This window comes from Callithrix jacchus, chromosome 6 (genome assembly GCF_049354715.1).
Source record: "Callithrix jacchus isolate 240 chromosome 6, calJac240_pri, whole genome shotgun sequence".
NCBI lineage: Eukaryota > Metazoa > Chordata > Mammalia > Primates > Cebidae > Callithrix > Callithrix jacchus.
Genome location: NC_133507.1, coordinates 56,211,711 through 56,229,588, shown reverse-complemented (window position 1 = coordinate 56,229,588; position 17,878 = coordinate 56,211,711). Strand labels below are relative to the sequence as shown.

Here is a 17,878-nt window from a genome sequence, read left to right as displayed (position 1 = left end):
CAGCTGGGATAAAAAGCCTTAGAAGAGAGGAGTTTACTTAGTTCTGTGTCTTTTGCCTGTCAAATTTGGGAATTAAGTTAGTCAAAAGATCTTGAACTGCATGAAAACGCCTGAACTCCCCCTGCTTTGCTCTCATCTCCTAACCAGAGAGCTCCCCCATGACTTCAAGCTACAAATCAGAGCTTTCTCTGCACATTGTCAGAGCAGCTCTGTGTCAAGAAGGGGCCGACAGGAGGGAAACTCACATTTGTGGAGCGCTTACTATGCTCTAGGCATGTTGCTGGGCACTTACATAATGCTATTTTATCGGATATCCATAATAACCCTGAAAGTCAGGACTGTGTTCCCTTTAGGTTAATGAGAAAAATGAGGCTCAGCCTGTAATCCCAGGCTGAAGTGGGAGGATCACTTGAGCCCAGGAATCTGAGGCCAGCTAGAGCAACAGCATAGTGAAACCCATCTCTACAAAAAATTTGAAATAAGAAAATATTAGCTGAGCATGATGGAACGTGCCTGTGGTCCCAGCTACTTAGAAGACTGAGGTGGGAGGATCGCTTGAGCTTGAGAGGTCAAGACTGCAGTGAGCTGGGATCACACTACCATACTCCAGTCTGGGTGACAGAGCAAGCAAGACCCTGTCTCAAAAAAATTGTTTTAATAATCACAATATAATTAAAAAGAGAAATGCACACATTTTAAATGTATATTCACTGAATTTTGACCAATGCATGCACCTGTGTAACCGAAACCTCTATCAATAGATTACTGCTACCCCCAGACAGTTCCCTTATATACCTTGTAAGTCCCCATCTGCAGAAGCAAGCACCCTTCTGAATTTTTCTACCATGAATTAGTTTTGTCTGTTCTAGACTATCATATAAATGGGATCATTCGGTTGCTTTTTTCTGTATACTTCTTTCACTCACTATAATGTTTTTGAGATTTATCCAAGTTGTTGCATGCATCAGTAACGCCTTCCTTTGTATTGCTAAGTAGTATTCCATTCTATCAATATGTCATGGTTTAGCCACTCTCATTTTGATAGACACTTGGCTTGTTTCAAGCTTTCTAGTTAATATGATAAAGCTGCTAAGAACATACCTAGACAAGTCTTTTTCATTTCTCTTGGGTAAATACCTAGGAGTAGATTTTCTGGGTCATAAAATAGGCATATATTTGGTTTTGTAATAAATTACCAAAATGTTTTCTGAAGCAATTGTACCATTTATATTCCCACCAACAATGTGTTAATATTAATGTGGGAGTTCCAGAACTCTAAATTCTAGCCAACATTTGATGTTATCAGTCTCAGCCGTTCTGATGGGTGTATAGTGGTACCTCATTGTGGTTTCAATTTGCAGTTTCCTGGTAACTAATGATGTAAAGCACTTTTTCATTATATGGTGATTTTATTTAAAAAATTAATTAATATACCATCATTTAAAAATCAAGAGGTTTTACATAAGGATCAAAATTCTCAGCTTTTCATGAAATATTAAAGGACATAACAAAACTCGGCTCATATTTATACATGGGAACAATCAACAGAAGCCGAGAAGTAGGCATGATTTTAGGGCAACTGTTCTTCAGCTTCCCACAATCCCTCACCCACCACATAACTCTCTAGTTGTCCATTATCATGTGTCATCACATTTGAACTGTTGTTTTCCTTCTTGTTAAGAGGAAAGAGTTTCTTGAACCCACATCATTATCAATCTAGGAAAATTAAAGGTGGATCAAGAAGGTCTTATAGTTCAAGAAAGGTAGAAAACCCACATTTCTTCATAGCAATGAGAAAATATCCCTACAATGTTTAATATGTAAATTAAATGGGTCTGTTTTAAAAGGTTGCCTCAAAGCTTTATAAGGAAACTGCCTGGCTTTACTCATTTTTATTATCTGCCTGGTCCCTTCAGGATTTTGATTTTGTAACTCCTATAATAGAACACTTAAAACTGATAAATTATGTCTCAAGGCTGCACTAACTGGAGCTTATTTCGACATACGTAGGAATCTAATTTCATGTCTTTTTATTGAAAAAGGGGAAAAAAGCCACTCCAATAATACTTCATTGAGAATATTTTATGTGTTATGAAACATTAAGACTAAAAAAAAGTTTCACTTTCTCAGATTCTATAATTTTGTTTTTAATTCCAGGATTGCAAGTGGAAAATGTATATGGAGATGGATGGGGATGAAATTGCAATAACCTATATAAAAGATGTGACATTCAACACTAACCTACCTGATGCGGAGATTTTAAAGATGACAAAGGTAGGGTTCTATTTACGGCTTAAAAGCTCTTTTGAATTCACAGATATCAAACAAAGACATTAAAATACCCCAGCAGTGTGCTTTTATACTTGTCCGTGCTCACATCAGCTCAGCCTCGAGCTGGCTGTTGAAAGGCACGTTTTATTTAGCAGATTGAGATCATAATGGGTTTTTGTTAAAATTCCACTTATGCTGTGTGAACTGAAAAGCACTGCAAAAAGGTATCGTTTAATTTTTTAAATTTTTTTCTTCTACATTTCTTTATGCTTATTCTCATTTATTAAAGGAAGGAAAATGTGAACGATGAAAATATTTACTTCAAACATTGAGTACTTCTAAACTTTGGAAAACTTATACAGAGGGAGACTTTCTTGGTTGAGGTCAATTTCCTGAAGGACTGAGATAAGGTTAATTGTGAGGCACACGTTGAAGTCTTCTTTTTTTTTTTGAGACAGAATCTTGCTCTATTGCCAGGCGCCAGGCTGGAGTGCAGTGGTGCAATCTCAGCTCACTGCAATCTCTGTCTCCTAGATTCAAGCAATTCTCCTGCCTCAGCCTCCCAAGTAGCTGGGACTACAGGTGCATGCAACCACACCCAGCTAATTTTTGCATTTTTTAGTAGAGACTGGGGTTCACCATTTTGGCCAGGGTGGTCTTGATCTCTTGACCTCGTGATCCGCCCGCCTCAGCCTCCCAAAGTGCTGGGATTACAGGCTTGAGCCACCATGCCCAGCTACATTGAAGTCTTAATGGCTTCCTTAAGTTCACACCTATGAAATCCTGGAGTGGCCAGAGAGCATGTTTCTACTCTAGGGTCAGTGGTGGAAGCATGTTGATGAAAACACTAAAGAAAGTCTTGTGGAAATGCTTAGCTTGCTCCTCAAAATGGAAAAAAATTCAATTCTGTCCCAATCATACTGAAAAAGTACAAATGAGACTTCAACTGTAGAAGGTCAACAACTTCAGGCGAATAACCATGAAGTCAACAGGACAGTCACCCTAACCTCACAACTGCATTAACTGTAACACATTAACCAGGCATTTGGTTTCAGTGAAGAAAGTGGAGCTTGTAGCAAAAAACCTGGGTACAAATACAAGTAAGGAACTAAAATGGTTCTTCTAAGGCATGCATAGGAGAGCACACATTGTAAATGTGTTCTCTTCATAAGCATCAGAGTGCTGAACAACCAAGTCCTTTTAATTTACAAGTGGTTTCATCAAGTAGATTTATTTGATATTCATGGTTGGATTCCACTGCACATCTAGGAGTTATTTCCATGGCATTATTAATCTGTAAGGGTTATGATTTGGTTTTACCTTTTTCTAATTTTGGGGGGACATAGTATGTTGTCTTGAAGACTGGAAAGGTATTTTCTCTTTCTTCCCCACCCATGACATCAAGTTGTTAAACTGAATATAAGTGTTTCTGCTATCATGCCATACATGCCAAATCACACATCAATATTAACAGGATTATAGGAAAACTAGAACTGGGACAGATCAATCAAAATTTATAGAACTTTTAAACATCAACAGAAACAATAACAATCCTAATTTAAAACCAACAGCAGCAGCAGCAACAAAACTAGCCCAGGCTGGGTACAGTGGCTCAAGCTTGTAATCCCTGCACTTTGGGAGGCTGAGATGAGCAGATCACTTGAGGCCAGGAGTTGGAGACCAGGCTGACCAACATGGTGAAGCCCCATCTCTATTAAAAATACAAAAAATTGGCCAGCTGTGGTGGCGTGTTCCTGTAATCCAGCTAATTGGGAGGCTGAGACTTGACAATCACTTGAACCCGAGAGGAAGAGGTTGCAGTGAGCCAACCTAGGCAACAGAGTGAGACTCAGTCTCAAAGAAAACCTAGCCCAGCTAAATCTCTATCGCATTTTCTTTGAACCCGGCTCACAGCCATTCATTCCTTTGCAGCCTTAAATCTAAAGTGAAAGGGGGTTGGGAGGAGAGTGCAGTTTATTTCTGAGGCTGTTTTCATTATAATTAAAATAGGATCGAAGGTACAGGCTTCTTCACTAATCCTTTGTTTTAATACAGTGGAAAAACATCACCATGATTTCTTCATGTGTATGTGCAACTTTGCTGGATAGTCTGAGGCCATGGAAAGCAGAGCGATTGTTGAAGCCACTAAGCCAGCCACAACTTCGCTTAAGGAAAGCACTTCAGGGTCTTTTCATATTGCTACGAATTTCTCTTAATTGTGGGAAAGCTTTCCAACTGATGTTTCAAACTTTAGCATGAATCAATGACCTAATGATAGGATTGAGTGATAGCAAATGTTATACCAGAAAAGAAGATTGTGGGAGACCATGACTAGCTGTTTACAGATATACGAAAGGATGTCTTATGAAAAGCAAAACCCCAAACATTAGCATGTTGTGAGTGACCACATGGGAACCGACAAGGCTTTCATAATCTGATATTATACCCCATTTTCTAATTGTATATGGCACACTGGCTTCAGAGAAACATAATATAGTAGAGCAGACTGTGTTATGGTACTACACCATCCTAACTTCTGTTTTTCAGCCACCATTTGTAATGGAGAAGTGGATTGTAGGAATAGCAAAAAATCAGACTGTGGAGTGCACTGTCACATATGAGGTAAGCTCTCGGGGCAAAAGGCCAGTGGCTTCACCATCAGTTAATGAATATAAATTTATCTGTTACCTCAGAGCATATAATTTATTGGAATTTATTTGGAGAGAAACTAAGCAACGTGAACATGGGAAGATCAATATAATTTCTCTAACAACATGTTGGGAAGAAAAGAGAACAGGATATACTCACCCAGATAGAGACTGAGGTAGTGCTTCATTCATTCATTCATTCATTATGGATTGAACACCTTCTATATACCATGTAAGATGTTTGGTACTGGGGATACTAATGCTTAATACTAATTTTTGTTTTGTTTTGTTTTGAGACAGAGTCTTGCTTTGTTGCCAGGTGCCAGGCTGAAGTGCAGTGGCACAATCTCGGCTCACTGCAACCTCCACCTCCCAGGTTCAAGCAATTCTCCTGCCTCAGCCTCCCAAGTAGCTGGGACTACAGGCACGCACCACCACACCCAGCTAATTTTTGTATTTTTTAGTAGAGACAGGATTTCACCATGTTGGCCAGGATGGTCTCGATCTCTTGACCTTGTGATCCGCCCGCCTTGCCCACCCAAAGTGCTGGGATTACAGGTGTGAGCCACAGCGCTCGGCCTAATTTTTTTTTTCAAACCAACAAGATCTTTGTGGCTGGTAGAATGTGTACCTTACAAGGTATAAAAACCCGGTGGGAGTGTGTGGAGGGCGACAGTTACGGTACAGTCTTGGCACACATGGAGATATTAGTGTGCACGTACCACCACAGGGACATGCATTTCATTCACTCATCCAATTCATTCATTCAAGAAACACTTATTAAGGATTTACCATGAACCGGGCACTGTTAGAGGTGCTTATACCAGTTTGATCACACTAATTTCATGTAAATAAATACTGAAAAATATTGGCCAGGCACAGTGTGTGTGATTACAGGTGTGAGCTTGTAATCCCAGCACTTTGGAGGCTGAGTTGGGCAGATCACTTGAGCCCAAGAGTTTGCGACCAGCCTGAGCAACACTACAAAACCCTATCTCTACAAAAAAATACAAAAATTAGCAGGGTGTGGTGGCACATGTCTGTGGTCCCAGGTACTCAGGAAGTTGAGATGGGAAGATCTCTTGAGCCCAGGAGGTTGAGGCTTGCAGTGAGCCGATCATACCACTGCACTCTAGCCTTGGTGGCAGAGTGAGACCCCTGTCTCAAAAAAAAAAAAACACAGAAAGATATTATTATCCTCATTTTGTAGATAGGAAAAATAGGCTTGAAGCGATGAAAGGAAGTCCTAAGGTGTGAGGTGCTCAGTGACAGAATTGCTGGAGTTCGACACTAGCCTGGTCAACATAGCAAAACCCCATCTACTAAAAATACAAAAATTAGCTAGGTGTGGTGGAACAAACCTGTAATCCCAGGTACTCAGGAGGCTGAGGCTTGAGAATCACTTGAACCTGGGGGCAGAAATTGCAGTGAGCCGAGTTGGCCCCACTGCACTCCAGCCTGGGTGACAGAGTGAAACTCCACCTCAAAAAACAAACAACCAAGTGTGATGGCTCATGCCTGTATTCCTAGCATTTTAGGAGGCTGAGGCAGGTGGATCACCTGAGGTCAGGAGTTTGAGACCAGCCTGGCCAACATGATAAAACCCCATCTCTACTAATACAAAAATTAGCCAGGCATGGTGGCGTATGCCTGTAATCCCAGCTACTCAGGAGGCTGAGGCAGTAGAATCACTTGAACCCAGGAGGCAGAGGTTGCAGTGAGCCGAGATCACACCATGGCATTCCAGCATGGGTGTCAGGGCAAGACTCTGTCTTAAAAAAAAAAAAAAAAAGAAAGAAAGAAAAAGAAAAAGAGGGGAACGATCCAAGATGGCCGATCGCTAACATCTCGGGATTGCAGCTCTCAGTGGAAGCGCAGAGAACAAGAGGATGCCACACTTTCAGACAAATTCTGGTCGCTCACGGAGCAGAAGAACCCCAGTGGAGGAGTCACACGGGTTGCCAGCGCGACTCTTGTGGCCAGCGCAGCGTTTTCGCCAGCACCTCTGCGCGGCAGCTCTCGGAGCAGAGTAAACAGGGCTGCCTCCCCTTCCGACCGAGGTTTGGAGGACCCACACGGGTCCCCAGCACGACTCCTGAGGCCGGCACAGTGGCTGTGATGGCACCTCGGCACGGCAGCTCTCGGCGCAGAGTAAACGAGACTGGTTCCCCTTCTGACCAAGGTTTGGAGCCCCGGGAAGGCAGAGTCGCCTATTATGGACACAAGAAGGAAGCCACACAGGAGAATCCTGGGCAGAAAAGCACCATCAGTCTTAACGCCGCTGTTCTGGCCCTGGGAACTAACAACTTGGACGTCCATTCAAGAGACCTAATCTGAAAGTTGGTAATTTCAAAGACGACAGGAGGATAAATTTACAATGATGGGAAGAAACCAGCGTAAAAAGGCTGAGAATACTCAAAATCAGAACGCCTCTCCCTCTATAGATGATCACAGTTCCACATCAACAATGGAACAAGGCTTGATGGAGAACGAGCGCATCCCAATGACAGAATCACGCTTCAGGGAATGGATAAGAAACTTCTGTGAGTTAAAAGAACATGTTGTAGCCCAACATAAAGAAACTAAGAACTTTGAAAAAAGGTTTGATGAAATCCTATTGAGAATAGATAACTTAGAGAGGAATATAAGCGAATTAATGGAACTGAAGAATACAATACAGGAACTCCTAGAAGTATGCACAAGTTTAAACACTCGAATTGTTCAAGCAGAAGAAAGGATATCAGAGGTCAAAGTCCAACTTAATGAAAGAAAACAAGAAGACAAGATTAGAGATAAAAGGATAAAAAGGAATGAGCAAAGTCTCCAAGAAATGTGGGACTATGTGAAAAGACCAAATTTACGTTCGATAGGTATACCTGAATGTGATGGAGAGAATGAATCCAAGCTGGAAAATACCCTTCAGGATATTATTCAGGAAACTTCTCCTAAACTAGCAAAGCAGGTCAATATTCAACCCCAGGTAATACAGAGAACACCACAAAGATATTCCTCAAGAAGAGCAACCCCAAGGCACATAATCGTTAGATTCACCAGGGTTGAAACGAAGGAGAAAATACTAAGGGCAGCCAGAGAGAAAGGTCAGGTTACCCACAAAGGCAAGCCTATCAGACTTACAGCAGATCTCTGAGCAGAAACTCTACAAGCCAGAAGAGAGTGGGGGGCCAATATTCAACATCCTCAAAGAACAGAACCTTCAGCCCAGAATTTCATATCCAGCCAAACTAAGCTTCACAACTGAAGGAAAAATAAAATCTTTTATGAACAAGCAAGAACTCAGAGATTTTATTACCACCAGGCCTGCTTTACAAGAGCTTCTGAAAGAAGCATTACACACAGAAAGAAACAGCCAGTATTAGCCTTTCTAAAAATATACCAAAAAGTAAAGAGCACCAACATAAAGAAGAATTTTCATCAACAAATGGATAAAATAGCCAGTTAACATCAAATGGCAGTAACCCTAAATTTAAATCGACTAAATCCCCCAATCAAAAGACACAGCCAAAACCCAATGGCATGTTACATCCAGACCTGTTTCACATGCAAGGATACACAAAGACTCAAAACAAAGGGATGGAGAAAGATTTACCAACCAAATGGAGAGCAAAAATAAATAAATAAATAAATAAATAAATAAAAAGCAGGAGTTGCAATTCTCGTAGCGGATAAAATAGATTTTAAAGCAACAAAGATATAGTGGTAAAAGGATCAATGCAACAACAAGAGCTAACGATCCTAACACCCAGATACATAGAGACTTAGACACAATGAGACAGAAAATTAATAAGGATATCAAGGACTCAAACTCATATCTAGAGCAAGTAAACTTAATAAATATTTATAGAGCTCTCCACTTCAAATACACAAAATATACATTCTTGTCAATACCACATCACACCTACTCATAGGTTTAAATGAAACATTGATTGGCCATTATTAATACCCATTTTTTTCAGAATAAATCAATATTTCCATTTCCGTTCACCCTCCCTCTTTCTCTTCCTCTTTCTTCCTCTCCTTTACTCATTTTTTTTCTTTCCTTCTCTCAAAAAAAAGGAAAAAAAAAAAAGAAATCAACTTGTAAACCCCTAGATCCAGGTCGGCAATGTTTCTCTCATTGCTTGATTTCCTTCCACCCCCTCCCTCCCTCCCTCCCTCCCTCCCTCCCTCCCTCCCCTCTTCCTTCCTTCCTTCCTTCCTTCATCCCTTCCTTCCTCCTTCCCTCCCTTCCTGCCTTTCTCCCAAAAAAAGAAAGAAAGAAAGAAAGAAAGAAAGAAGAACGAAAAAAGAAAAGAAGTCCACTTATCCAGGCTGGAAGCCAAAAAGTTTTACAGTAATTATTTATTCTCATCTGCTGGGGTGCACAGGTTGTGAGGGATGAGGTATCTGAGAAGTTATATTACTTGTCAAAGCGTTGCTTGCAAGGTGCAAAACCCAAACAAAAGAGGCTGGTTGGTCTTGAGGAACTTGGAATCTAGACTATATTCTAAAGCTTCTTAACTGGTTCTCACTATTCAGGAAAAGCCCTCTTGTTAGTAATCAATTAGAACAACCAGATTCTACCTCTGCCTGCCTTAGACAGTTCTGGAGACACAGCACACCCAGTTCTTTTTTTCTTGTCTCCCCCTTTCTTCGCCCTCCTCCTCCTTTTTTAGACCCCATAGGGATACTTGTGTCTGGAGTTTTCACTTCAGTTTTTTTAAACATAGTTCCCTAACCATATTGAATCCTGGAGACTCTTTAATTGACACTGATTGGTGACACCTAGTGAGGAGGGCCATTTCAGGACAAGAAAGTGATGTGTCTTGACCTAGTGTCCTCTCCTTTTCCTGGTCCCCATTTCTTACTTTTTGATCCTGTCCCACTTTTGCATCTGAGAGCATTCCTCCTCCGTGCAGGTAATTCACCCCCCACTGCACATTTGCTCAGTTCCCTTGAGGATGCAAATGCAGTCTTAAGCAAACATGATGGCCAGATTTTCATTTATTCAGCAAAATATCTGTCTTCAAATACTATGAATAGAAGAGGTAATTTTTTTATTTCTTATTAAACAAAGAGGTAAGTTGAGATATGTCAAATATAACAAATTCTGGGAGAAGACAACCTTATTTTTTAGCTACTATAGTTTACTAAGAAATATATGTTATAATCCATTAAGGAATAAGTGCTATGACCCACTGAGAAATTAAGTGGTTAAAAATTTTGTTTTAATCCAATTAGCAGATTTGGGCCAACTGTTCATTATGCATTATGATAGTGTTCTAAGAAGTGAAATTGAAGTGATACAATAACCTGGCTATCTTATCTTATATATGTGTGCCTATTTGGTCATACATTTCTTTTTGTTTGTTTCACCAGAGTGATGTTAGAACTCCAAAAAGCACTAAACACGTCCATTCGATTCAGTGGAGTAGAACAAAACCTCAGGATGAAGTGAAAGCAGTCCAACTAGCCATTCAGACAGTATTTGCCAATTCAGACGGCAACCCTGGAAGCAGGTCCGACTCAAGTAAGTTGGTGTTCCCATATTAGATGTGTGCTACATTCCAGAAACGGAATTATGACATTTTCAAATGATGTGAAGGCTCAGAGGATACCACCTCCATCAGTTGAGATCTATCTCTGAGCTTCAAGTAGCAGAAAATCCAGTTTCAACTGGCTTACTCCAATAATTCTCCCGATGTGGCCCCAGGACCAGCAGCATCAGGATCACCTGTGAGCTTGCTAGAAATGCAGATTCTCAGGCCCAAACCTTACTGAATCAGAAGTTTGGGGGTAGGACCTGCAATCTGCATTTTAAGAAGCCTTCCCAGTGATTAAGAACTACTCTAAAGTCCTTAAACCACTGGTTTAAACTGTGATAAAATTTTTTATCTTCCATAACAAGAAGTCCAGAGGTAGGGCAGGTTCCAGGCGCAGTAAGATAAGCCGGCTCAAACATTAAGATAGAGGAATGAACCTTCCCTTCTTTCTACCCTGCCACGCTCCATAGGTTGCCTTTGCCCTCGGTTCCTCTCCTGTTTCTGGGCATCACACAAAGATACGAAAATGCCCAAAGGAAAGAATGGGTTAAGTTCTTAGCTGTTCTTATATTTAGGAGTAAGGAAAACTTTTCTAGACACCCCCAATAGACTACCCCTCACCAGTTCTGCTTTGGCCAGAATGGAGCAACTTGTCCGTCCCTAAACATAGCATGAGCACATCTGACTTAGACTCATTAACGTCGGCCCCTGGAGCCAGAATGCGGTCAGTTCTCCCAATCGTGTGGCTTCATGGAGGGGGCTGGAGACTGAGCAAAATCAGGGTTCTGTTGGAAGCCAAAATTCCAGAGAAGTCAAGGGGAGGGAAAGAAGGCATTGTGATTCTGTATGATACTGCCCATGGGAAGTATCTAAAGCAATCAAAGTCATAGAAACAGGAAGTAGAAGATAGTTAACAAGTGGGGATGGGGGAGAAGGGGAAAGAGGAACGTAGCGATTAATGGGTTTAGAGGTTCAGTACTGCAAGATGAAATAATTACAGAGATCTGTTGCACAACAATATAAATATACTAACACTACTCAACTATACGCTTGAAAATGGCTAAGATGGAAAATGTGTTTTTTATCACAATAAAATGCACACATGTATGCAGTAACAACAAAAGAAGGCATTTTAGGCCAGTGGTGGTGGCTCATGCCTATAATCCCAACACTTTGGGAGGCCGAGGCGGGTGGATTGCCTGAGCTCAGCCCGACCAGCCTGGGCAACACGGTGAAACCCCATCTATGATAAAATACAAAAAAAATAGCCAAGTGTGGCAGTGTGCTCCTGTAATCCCAGCTACTGGAGGCTGAGGCAGGAGAATTGCTTGAACCTGGGAGGCAGAGGTTGCAGTGAGCAAGACTGGGCCACTGCACTCCAGCCTGAATGACAGAGTGAGACTCCATCTCAAAATAAAAAAAGAAAAGAAGCATTGTGATGGATTGAAGCCTGGGAGGAGTCTCTGGAATTGTCTGGACAAGTCACTCACCTTAGGGGTGAGTGCCTAGGCAGTGAGGGAGACAGAGACATGTGCATGCTCTGATATCCTCCAGACATGCCATCTGCATGAGCAGGGGGTGGAGTAGCTGAGGAAGCTGAGGCCTGGAGGACCACGGAGGAACTCTAGAACATGGGCAACATTGTTCAGGCTCGGAGGAAAATAGAAAAGATCTCAGGTGTGAGGAAGTTGCTTATTCACTGAAATATACCTTACTAAATGATCCTTGTTAATTCACCATTTTCCTTTTTTTGAGAGACAGAGTTTCGCTCTGTTGCCCAGGCTAGAGTGCCATGGCATGATCTCTCCTCACTGCAACCTCCACCTCCCAGGGCAATCAAGCAATTCTCCTGCCTCAGCCTCCTGAGTAGCTGGGATTACAGGCTCGTGCCACCACGCCTGGCTAATTTTTGTATTTTTAGTAGAGACGGGGTTTCACCATGTTGGTCAGGCTGGTCTAGAACTCCTGACCTTGTGATCCACCCACCTCGGCCTCCCAAAATGCTGGGATTACAGGCGTGAGCCCTCATGCCCGGCCAACCATTTTATTCTACCTTAACTTCTTCCTACTTGCCAAGGCAGCTTCATTTTTTCTGCTGAAAATACATTTTATTCCCAAGCCTCAGGATCTCTCCTCTGGACACATGAACGGTCTCTCTTCCAAATAATCTCTAGCTGTCTCAACCTTTGGAACCTCATTTCTTTTATCTGCATTTAGGGTCCTTGAGGTTTTAAATGTGCACGTTGCAAAAAAAAAACCTTTTGTTTACTAAACATGCCACTGACACCTGAACACACTTTCTAGAAGTGACAACACTACTATGTAGGAAGAAGATGGGATTTAGATGCAGAAGGACTTGGTGTTATTGACTGAGTGATCTTGGGCAAGTTATTTGACCTCCCAAGCTTCCTCATTTATCGAATAAGACTATCAATATTTACCCAAGAAGATTATTGAGAGGATTAAGTGAGAAAGTGTAAGTGAAGCCCATGGAACAATGCCAAGCACACAGCATCTATCCAATAAGTGTAAATGTCCTTATTTTTTAAAGTATTTGTAATAAAGGAAATGTCCTTATACATAGCCTAGAATTTCTATGAATGGCAAAGCTTACAGCAGCGCAAACAGCCTTGAATTATCCTAAGACAGGCATGTGAATTAGGCATGCAGCTTTAGTGTGGCTTAAAAGATACTCATTTCCATTTCTCCTGCAGGTGCTGATTGCCAGTGGTTAGATACTCTGAGGATGCGGCAGATTGCATCCAACACTTCCTTACAGCGTTCCCAGAGCAATCCTATTCTGGGCTCACCATACTTCTCACACTTTGATGGCCAGGATTCCTATGCTGCTGCTGTGAGACGGACCCAGGTGCCCATTAAGTATCAACAGATTACACCTGTGAACCAATCCAGAAGCTCCTCTCCTACTCAGTATGGGCTGAACAAAAACTTCTCTTCCCTACATCTCAACTCTAGGGACAGCGGCTTTTCCAGTGGCAAAACGGACACCTCTTCAGAGCGGGGTCGCTACTCAGACAGAAGCAGGAACAAATATGGTCGTGGTAGTATATCACTCAATTCTTCTCCTAGAGGAAGATACAGTGGAAAAAGTCAGCATTCCACTCCTTCAAGAGAGAGATATCCTGGAAAGTTCTACAGGGTTTCTCAGTCAGCACTCAAGGCTCAGCAGTCCCCTGACTTCAAGAGAAGCCCCAGGGACCTCCACCAACCCAAGACCATACCAGGGATGCCTTTGCACCCTGAGACTGACTCAAGAGCCAGTGAAGAGGAGAGCAAAGTCAGTGAGGGGAGCTGGACAAAAGTGGAATACCGGAAAAAGCCCCACAGGCCCTCTCCCGCCAAATCCAATAAAGAGAGAGCCAGAGGGGACCACCGTGGATGGAGGAACTTTTGATGAACTGAACTCCATGAGTTTTTCTAAGCAGGTTAAGAAAAAAGAAATGTAATGGCTTTTGATAATATGATCCCTTCAGATTGAATTAACAAAAAGACAATACTTCCATGCTTTGGATTGGGAAATACCTTTTAATTGAGACTATAGCCAAACGAGGGCCAAACTTATGGATTCTGGTTGCCCAGTGATCATGACTGGACTTGAAAATCACTACACATATTTTCTCCCTCAAGTGAACATTAGAGGAAGGGTTATGCCATCTTTTTACCCTAACCACTGATATTCTTGTTGGCAGGACCAGGACTAGGGTAAAGCAAGTGAGGTCAACAAAAAATTCACATTTTTAGGTAAAGACAGGATCAGTGTTACTGATTTTTCCTTTTGGCTGAGGCTGCAGTATGGCCTGGCAAGGCACTGTTACTGATCTTGTCTTTATTTAACATGTTGATATTTTGTTCTTTTTTTTTTTTTTTTTGCATTTGTTTTCTTTTTAAAGTATTGCATTAAAATATCATTTAGCTTGATTATTGAGTTTTTTGGTTTGGGGTTTTCTTTCCCCCCCTCTTTTCATGCCCCCTTAAATTTTGTGCCCAAGGCAGGTACCTCACTCATCCCACCCTTGGCTGAATTCTGCTAGTTAGTATTTAGTATTTATTTTAGTAAGATATTTGTGTTTTTATCATGGTCAGAGTTGAACTGATTTGGCTTGTCATTTTTCAGTAATAAAAAAGGTTACTGAATTTAATGTTGATTATGATGCATATCTCATTCATTACAATTCATCAGAAACTAAAGATTTAAATTGCCTAGATTTGTGGTTCTTTCTCTCCCTAACCTCCCTAGGACTGCTTTTGAATATTATTTTCTAAATTTCACCAAAGAAGGAGCAAAGAGGGAAAAACAACAGTCCATAAAGGCCCCTTGGGATGTCAGAAAATCTAAAATCTAAAAGAAAACAGACACAGAGTAAGATAATAACGTCACAAGCTAAAAGCCAGAGAAATTTAAAATTACCAACATCCTTGTTGGTACGAGACAGTAAATATCAGCTTTGCAGCTCTAAGACCGCTCTAAGCAGCTGCAGGCAAAGAGGTAAAACCCGTGCGGGTGCAAGGAGACTGTCTGCAGCTTAGGGTAGAAATGGTGGGATGATCCAACTTGTGAAATGCTTCATGTTTTACAAACCAAAAAAGTCAGGCAGCAACAAACTTATTCTATATCAAATCAATAAATGTTACTTTTGATATTCTGAGATTCCATTCAGCATTCACTAACCCTGAAAATCAAGTGTCCTTTGCCCTACGTAGGACTCTCAGTGCTCTACAGAAATCCAAAGGACACTCCGGTAATTCTGTGGGTTTGAAGTCTTTTTTTTAAAAAGTGGTCATCAGAGTACATGCATATGTTCTCAAAGTGGCCGCTCTGCTGTGTGATACATTATGTGAGGCCTGGTGGAGAAAACTGTATTTCAGTAGCATTAGAGACAAGGTGGGCCAGGCATAGTGGCTCATGCCTATAATCCCAGCCCTTTGGGAGGCTGAGACAGGAGGATTGCTTGAGCCAGGAGTTCAAGGCCAGTGTGGGTCACCAGCATATCTTGGTCAAATAGAGAAACACCATCTCTACAAAAAAAAATACAAAAATTAGTTGGGCATGGTGGCATGTGCTTATAGTCCCAGCTTCTCAAGAGACTGAGGCAGGAGGATCACTTGAGCCTGGCAGGTGAAAGCTGCAGTGAGAGGTGACTATACTGCAGCCTGAACAACAGCAAGATCCCGTCTCAATCAATCAATCAATCAATACTAAAGTCAAAACGTATAGGAAATGACATTTACAGGGGAAGTTGTCATCACCTAAACATTGATTCAACAACTTGATTTTATAAAAGTTTTATTCTGTGCCAAATGCATTTACAAGCAAAAGCAATGGGAATGTGTAATGAGTTAGTGAGAGCCTCTTTTCCATCATGTGTAACCAACTTCTAAGGTTTTCTACGGAGTACCAGCTCAGCCAGGAGACCCCCACCCAGGTGGCGCTGAAGGAAATGAGAGGCAAACAAACACCCAGATAGAAAAGCAAACTGGGTCTGTCCAGGGGGCCAGCAGCTTACTGAGCTGAGAGCCTCAGGGGCTGACAGCATTCCAGGCTGAAGGCCCCGAGCAGGTTCTGATCCAGGTATTTATTCTCTGAACAGGTGACTATTATTAACAAACAGGAGTTCTGTATTTTCCTATAACTCAAAAATATACCAAGTAGGCAGCTGTTACCTGCTCACCACTGATTACAGACAAACGAAAAGGTATTCTCCATGAGGAACCCACGGGGGCAGGGTATACTTACTATTTCTCAACAGTTTTCAGCTCCACCATGATCCTTTCTCATGAAGCTTATATCAAGCAAGTCTGTTTTCAATTATGTTTCCTTTATGTCCTTCGTTTAAAGAAAAATAGACTAAAACAAAATATGCTATCTTAATGTCATCCTGTTTCTAAGTAAGCAATAAAATATTTTCTTTGATTAGGATTTTTGAATAAGTAGCTGAACAGACTTGACTGAGTCACTGTGAAAGGAACACAAAGTATAGCTTTAATCGTGAAACAAAATTTGCATTCTGGGGAATTACTGAAGAGTCTAGTTTAAAAGGCGCTATGCAAACTGTTGCTAGTCTCATGCTATTTTCTTCCATCTTGCTTTCTTGGGTTATGAGGTAGGGAATCCAAGCTGGTAATAAAACAACTCAATGATCTCAGCCCTATTTAGTGCAGTCAGTGACTGTAAAGAGGTTATTCCACCAGCCCACAAAACTGACCACTTTGTAGTATCTCATGGAAAAACACTTCTCAGCATCAATGCTCCCAGTCAAAAATCAAAGTAAGAACATCTGCAGTCTGCTTCTTGACTGTAAAGAAACAATAAGTTGGATGTTCTTTCTTTTTTTTTCTCCTAATGATGCTTATTCACCAAAAGTCCCTTGCCAGGTTGAAAGATGAATGTAAGTCAAGAGCAAAGCAGGGATTAACAGGACTGTTTTTTCCCCATAAAAATAAATCAGTAGCTAATATTGTATTAGTTGCGAGGGATGAGGTTAAGACCCCCCCCCCAAAAAAAGAAGGAAAGGGATAGGGATATTATTTTAGGATTAGGAGAAAAATTACAGTAGGAACAAATCGAAAGAGTGTATCTTGGACAGGGTACCTCTAAATGTGGAGATTTTCCCTAAATAGGATTCAGAGCTAGTTTGCAAGTGCCAAGTCTATGTTGGTTGCTATCACAGAGGCAGTCTTTATTCCAGGCAAAGCCCAAAGCAGGATGTTTAGCTCTTTGCACCATCACCACATTAGCAATACAATGGACCTAGGCTGAATAATTGGATAATCCCAAAACTGTATAGGAGAACCGGGAATTTTTTTTTAAATCAAGGACTACTTTAGAAAGAAATATAATTATCAATTGTTTTCAGCCAATTGATAATAAATATAGCTCATAAAATTAAAAGTAATATTTAAAACTATTCACAGTAAAATTCAGAACAGTAAATCTGATCTTGGAAAATTAGGCAAGAAACAGTAACTATAAAAGAAAACTCACAGTGGCAGAAGCTGTAATTGGTAACATACAATATGAATAACAACCAAAAATTGATTTGCAACATCTTCATTGTAAAATATAAAAGAATTGATCCACGGGGGAAAAAATTGGTACAATAAAAAAATGTGGCCAGGTGCTGTGGCTAACACCTGTATCCCAGCACATTAGGAAGCTGAGGCAGGAGGATCCCCTAAGCCCAGGAGTTTGAAACATGGGCAACATACTGAGATCCCATCTCTACAAAATATACAAAAATTAATGAGGTGTGGTGGCACATGTCTCCTCCCAGCAACAGGAGGCTGAGGTGGAAGGATCCCTTAAGCCCAGGAGGCTGAGGCTGCAGTGAGCCAGGATCGTGCCACTGCACTCCAGCCTGGGTGACAGAGTGGGACCCTGTCTCAAAAAACTAATAATAT

At 41.3% G+C, this 17,878-nt stretch overlaps 1 protein-coding gene across 3 annotated transcripts in view; it reads left to right on the top strand.

The window, feature by feature from the left end:
• MAP3K20 (mitogen-activated protein kinase kinase kinase 20) overlaps window positions 1–14,625 on the top strand; it is a 204,670-nt gene extending 190,045 nt beyond the window's left edge. For all 3 annotated transcript variants that reach the window (XM_017973405.4, XM_002749336.7, XM_008998686.4), the window contains exons 17-20: window positions 2,158–2,274; window positions 4,819–4,893; window positions 10,296–10,446; window positions 13,174–14,625. In XM_017973405.4, the coding sequence (XP_017828894.1) occupies window positions 2,158–2,274; window positions 4,819–4,893; window positions 10,296–10,446; window positions 13,174–13,874 (1,044 nt within the window). In that variant the 3' untranslated portion in view covers window positions 13,875–14,625. The remainder of the gene's footprint in view (window positions 1–2,157; window positions 2,275–4,818; window positions 4,894–10,295; window positions 10,447–13,173) is intronic.
• Window positions 14,626–17,878: the final 3,253 nt, after the last annotated feature.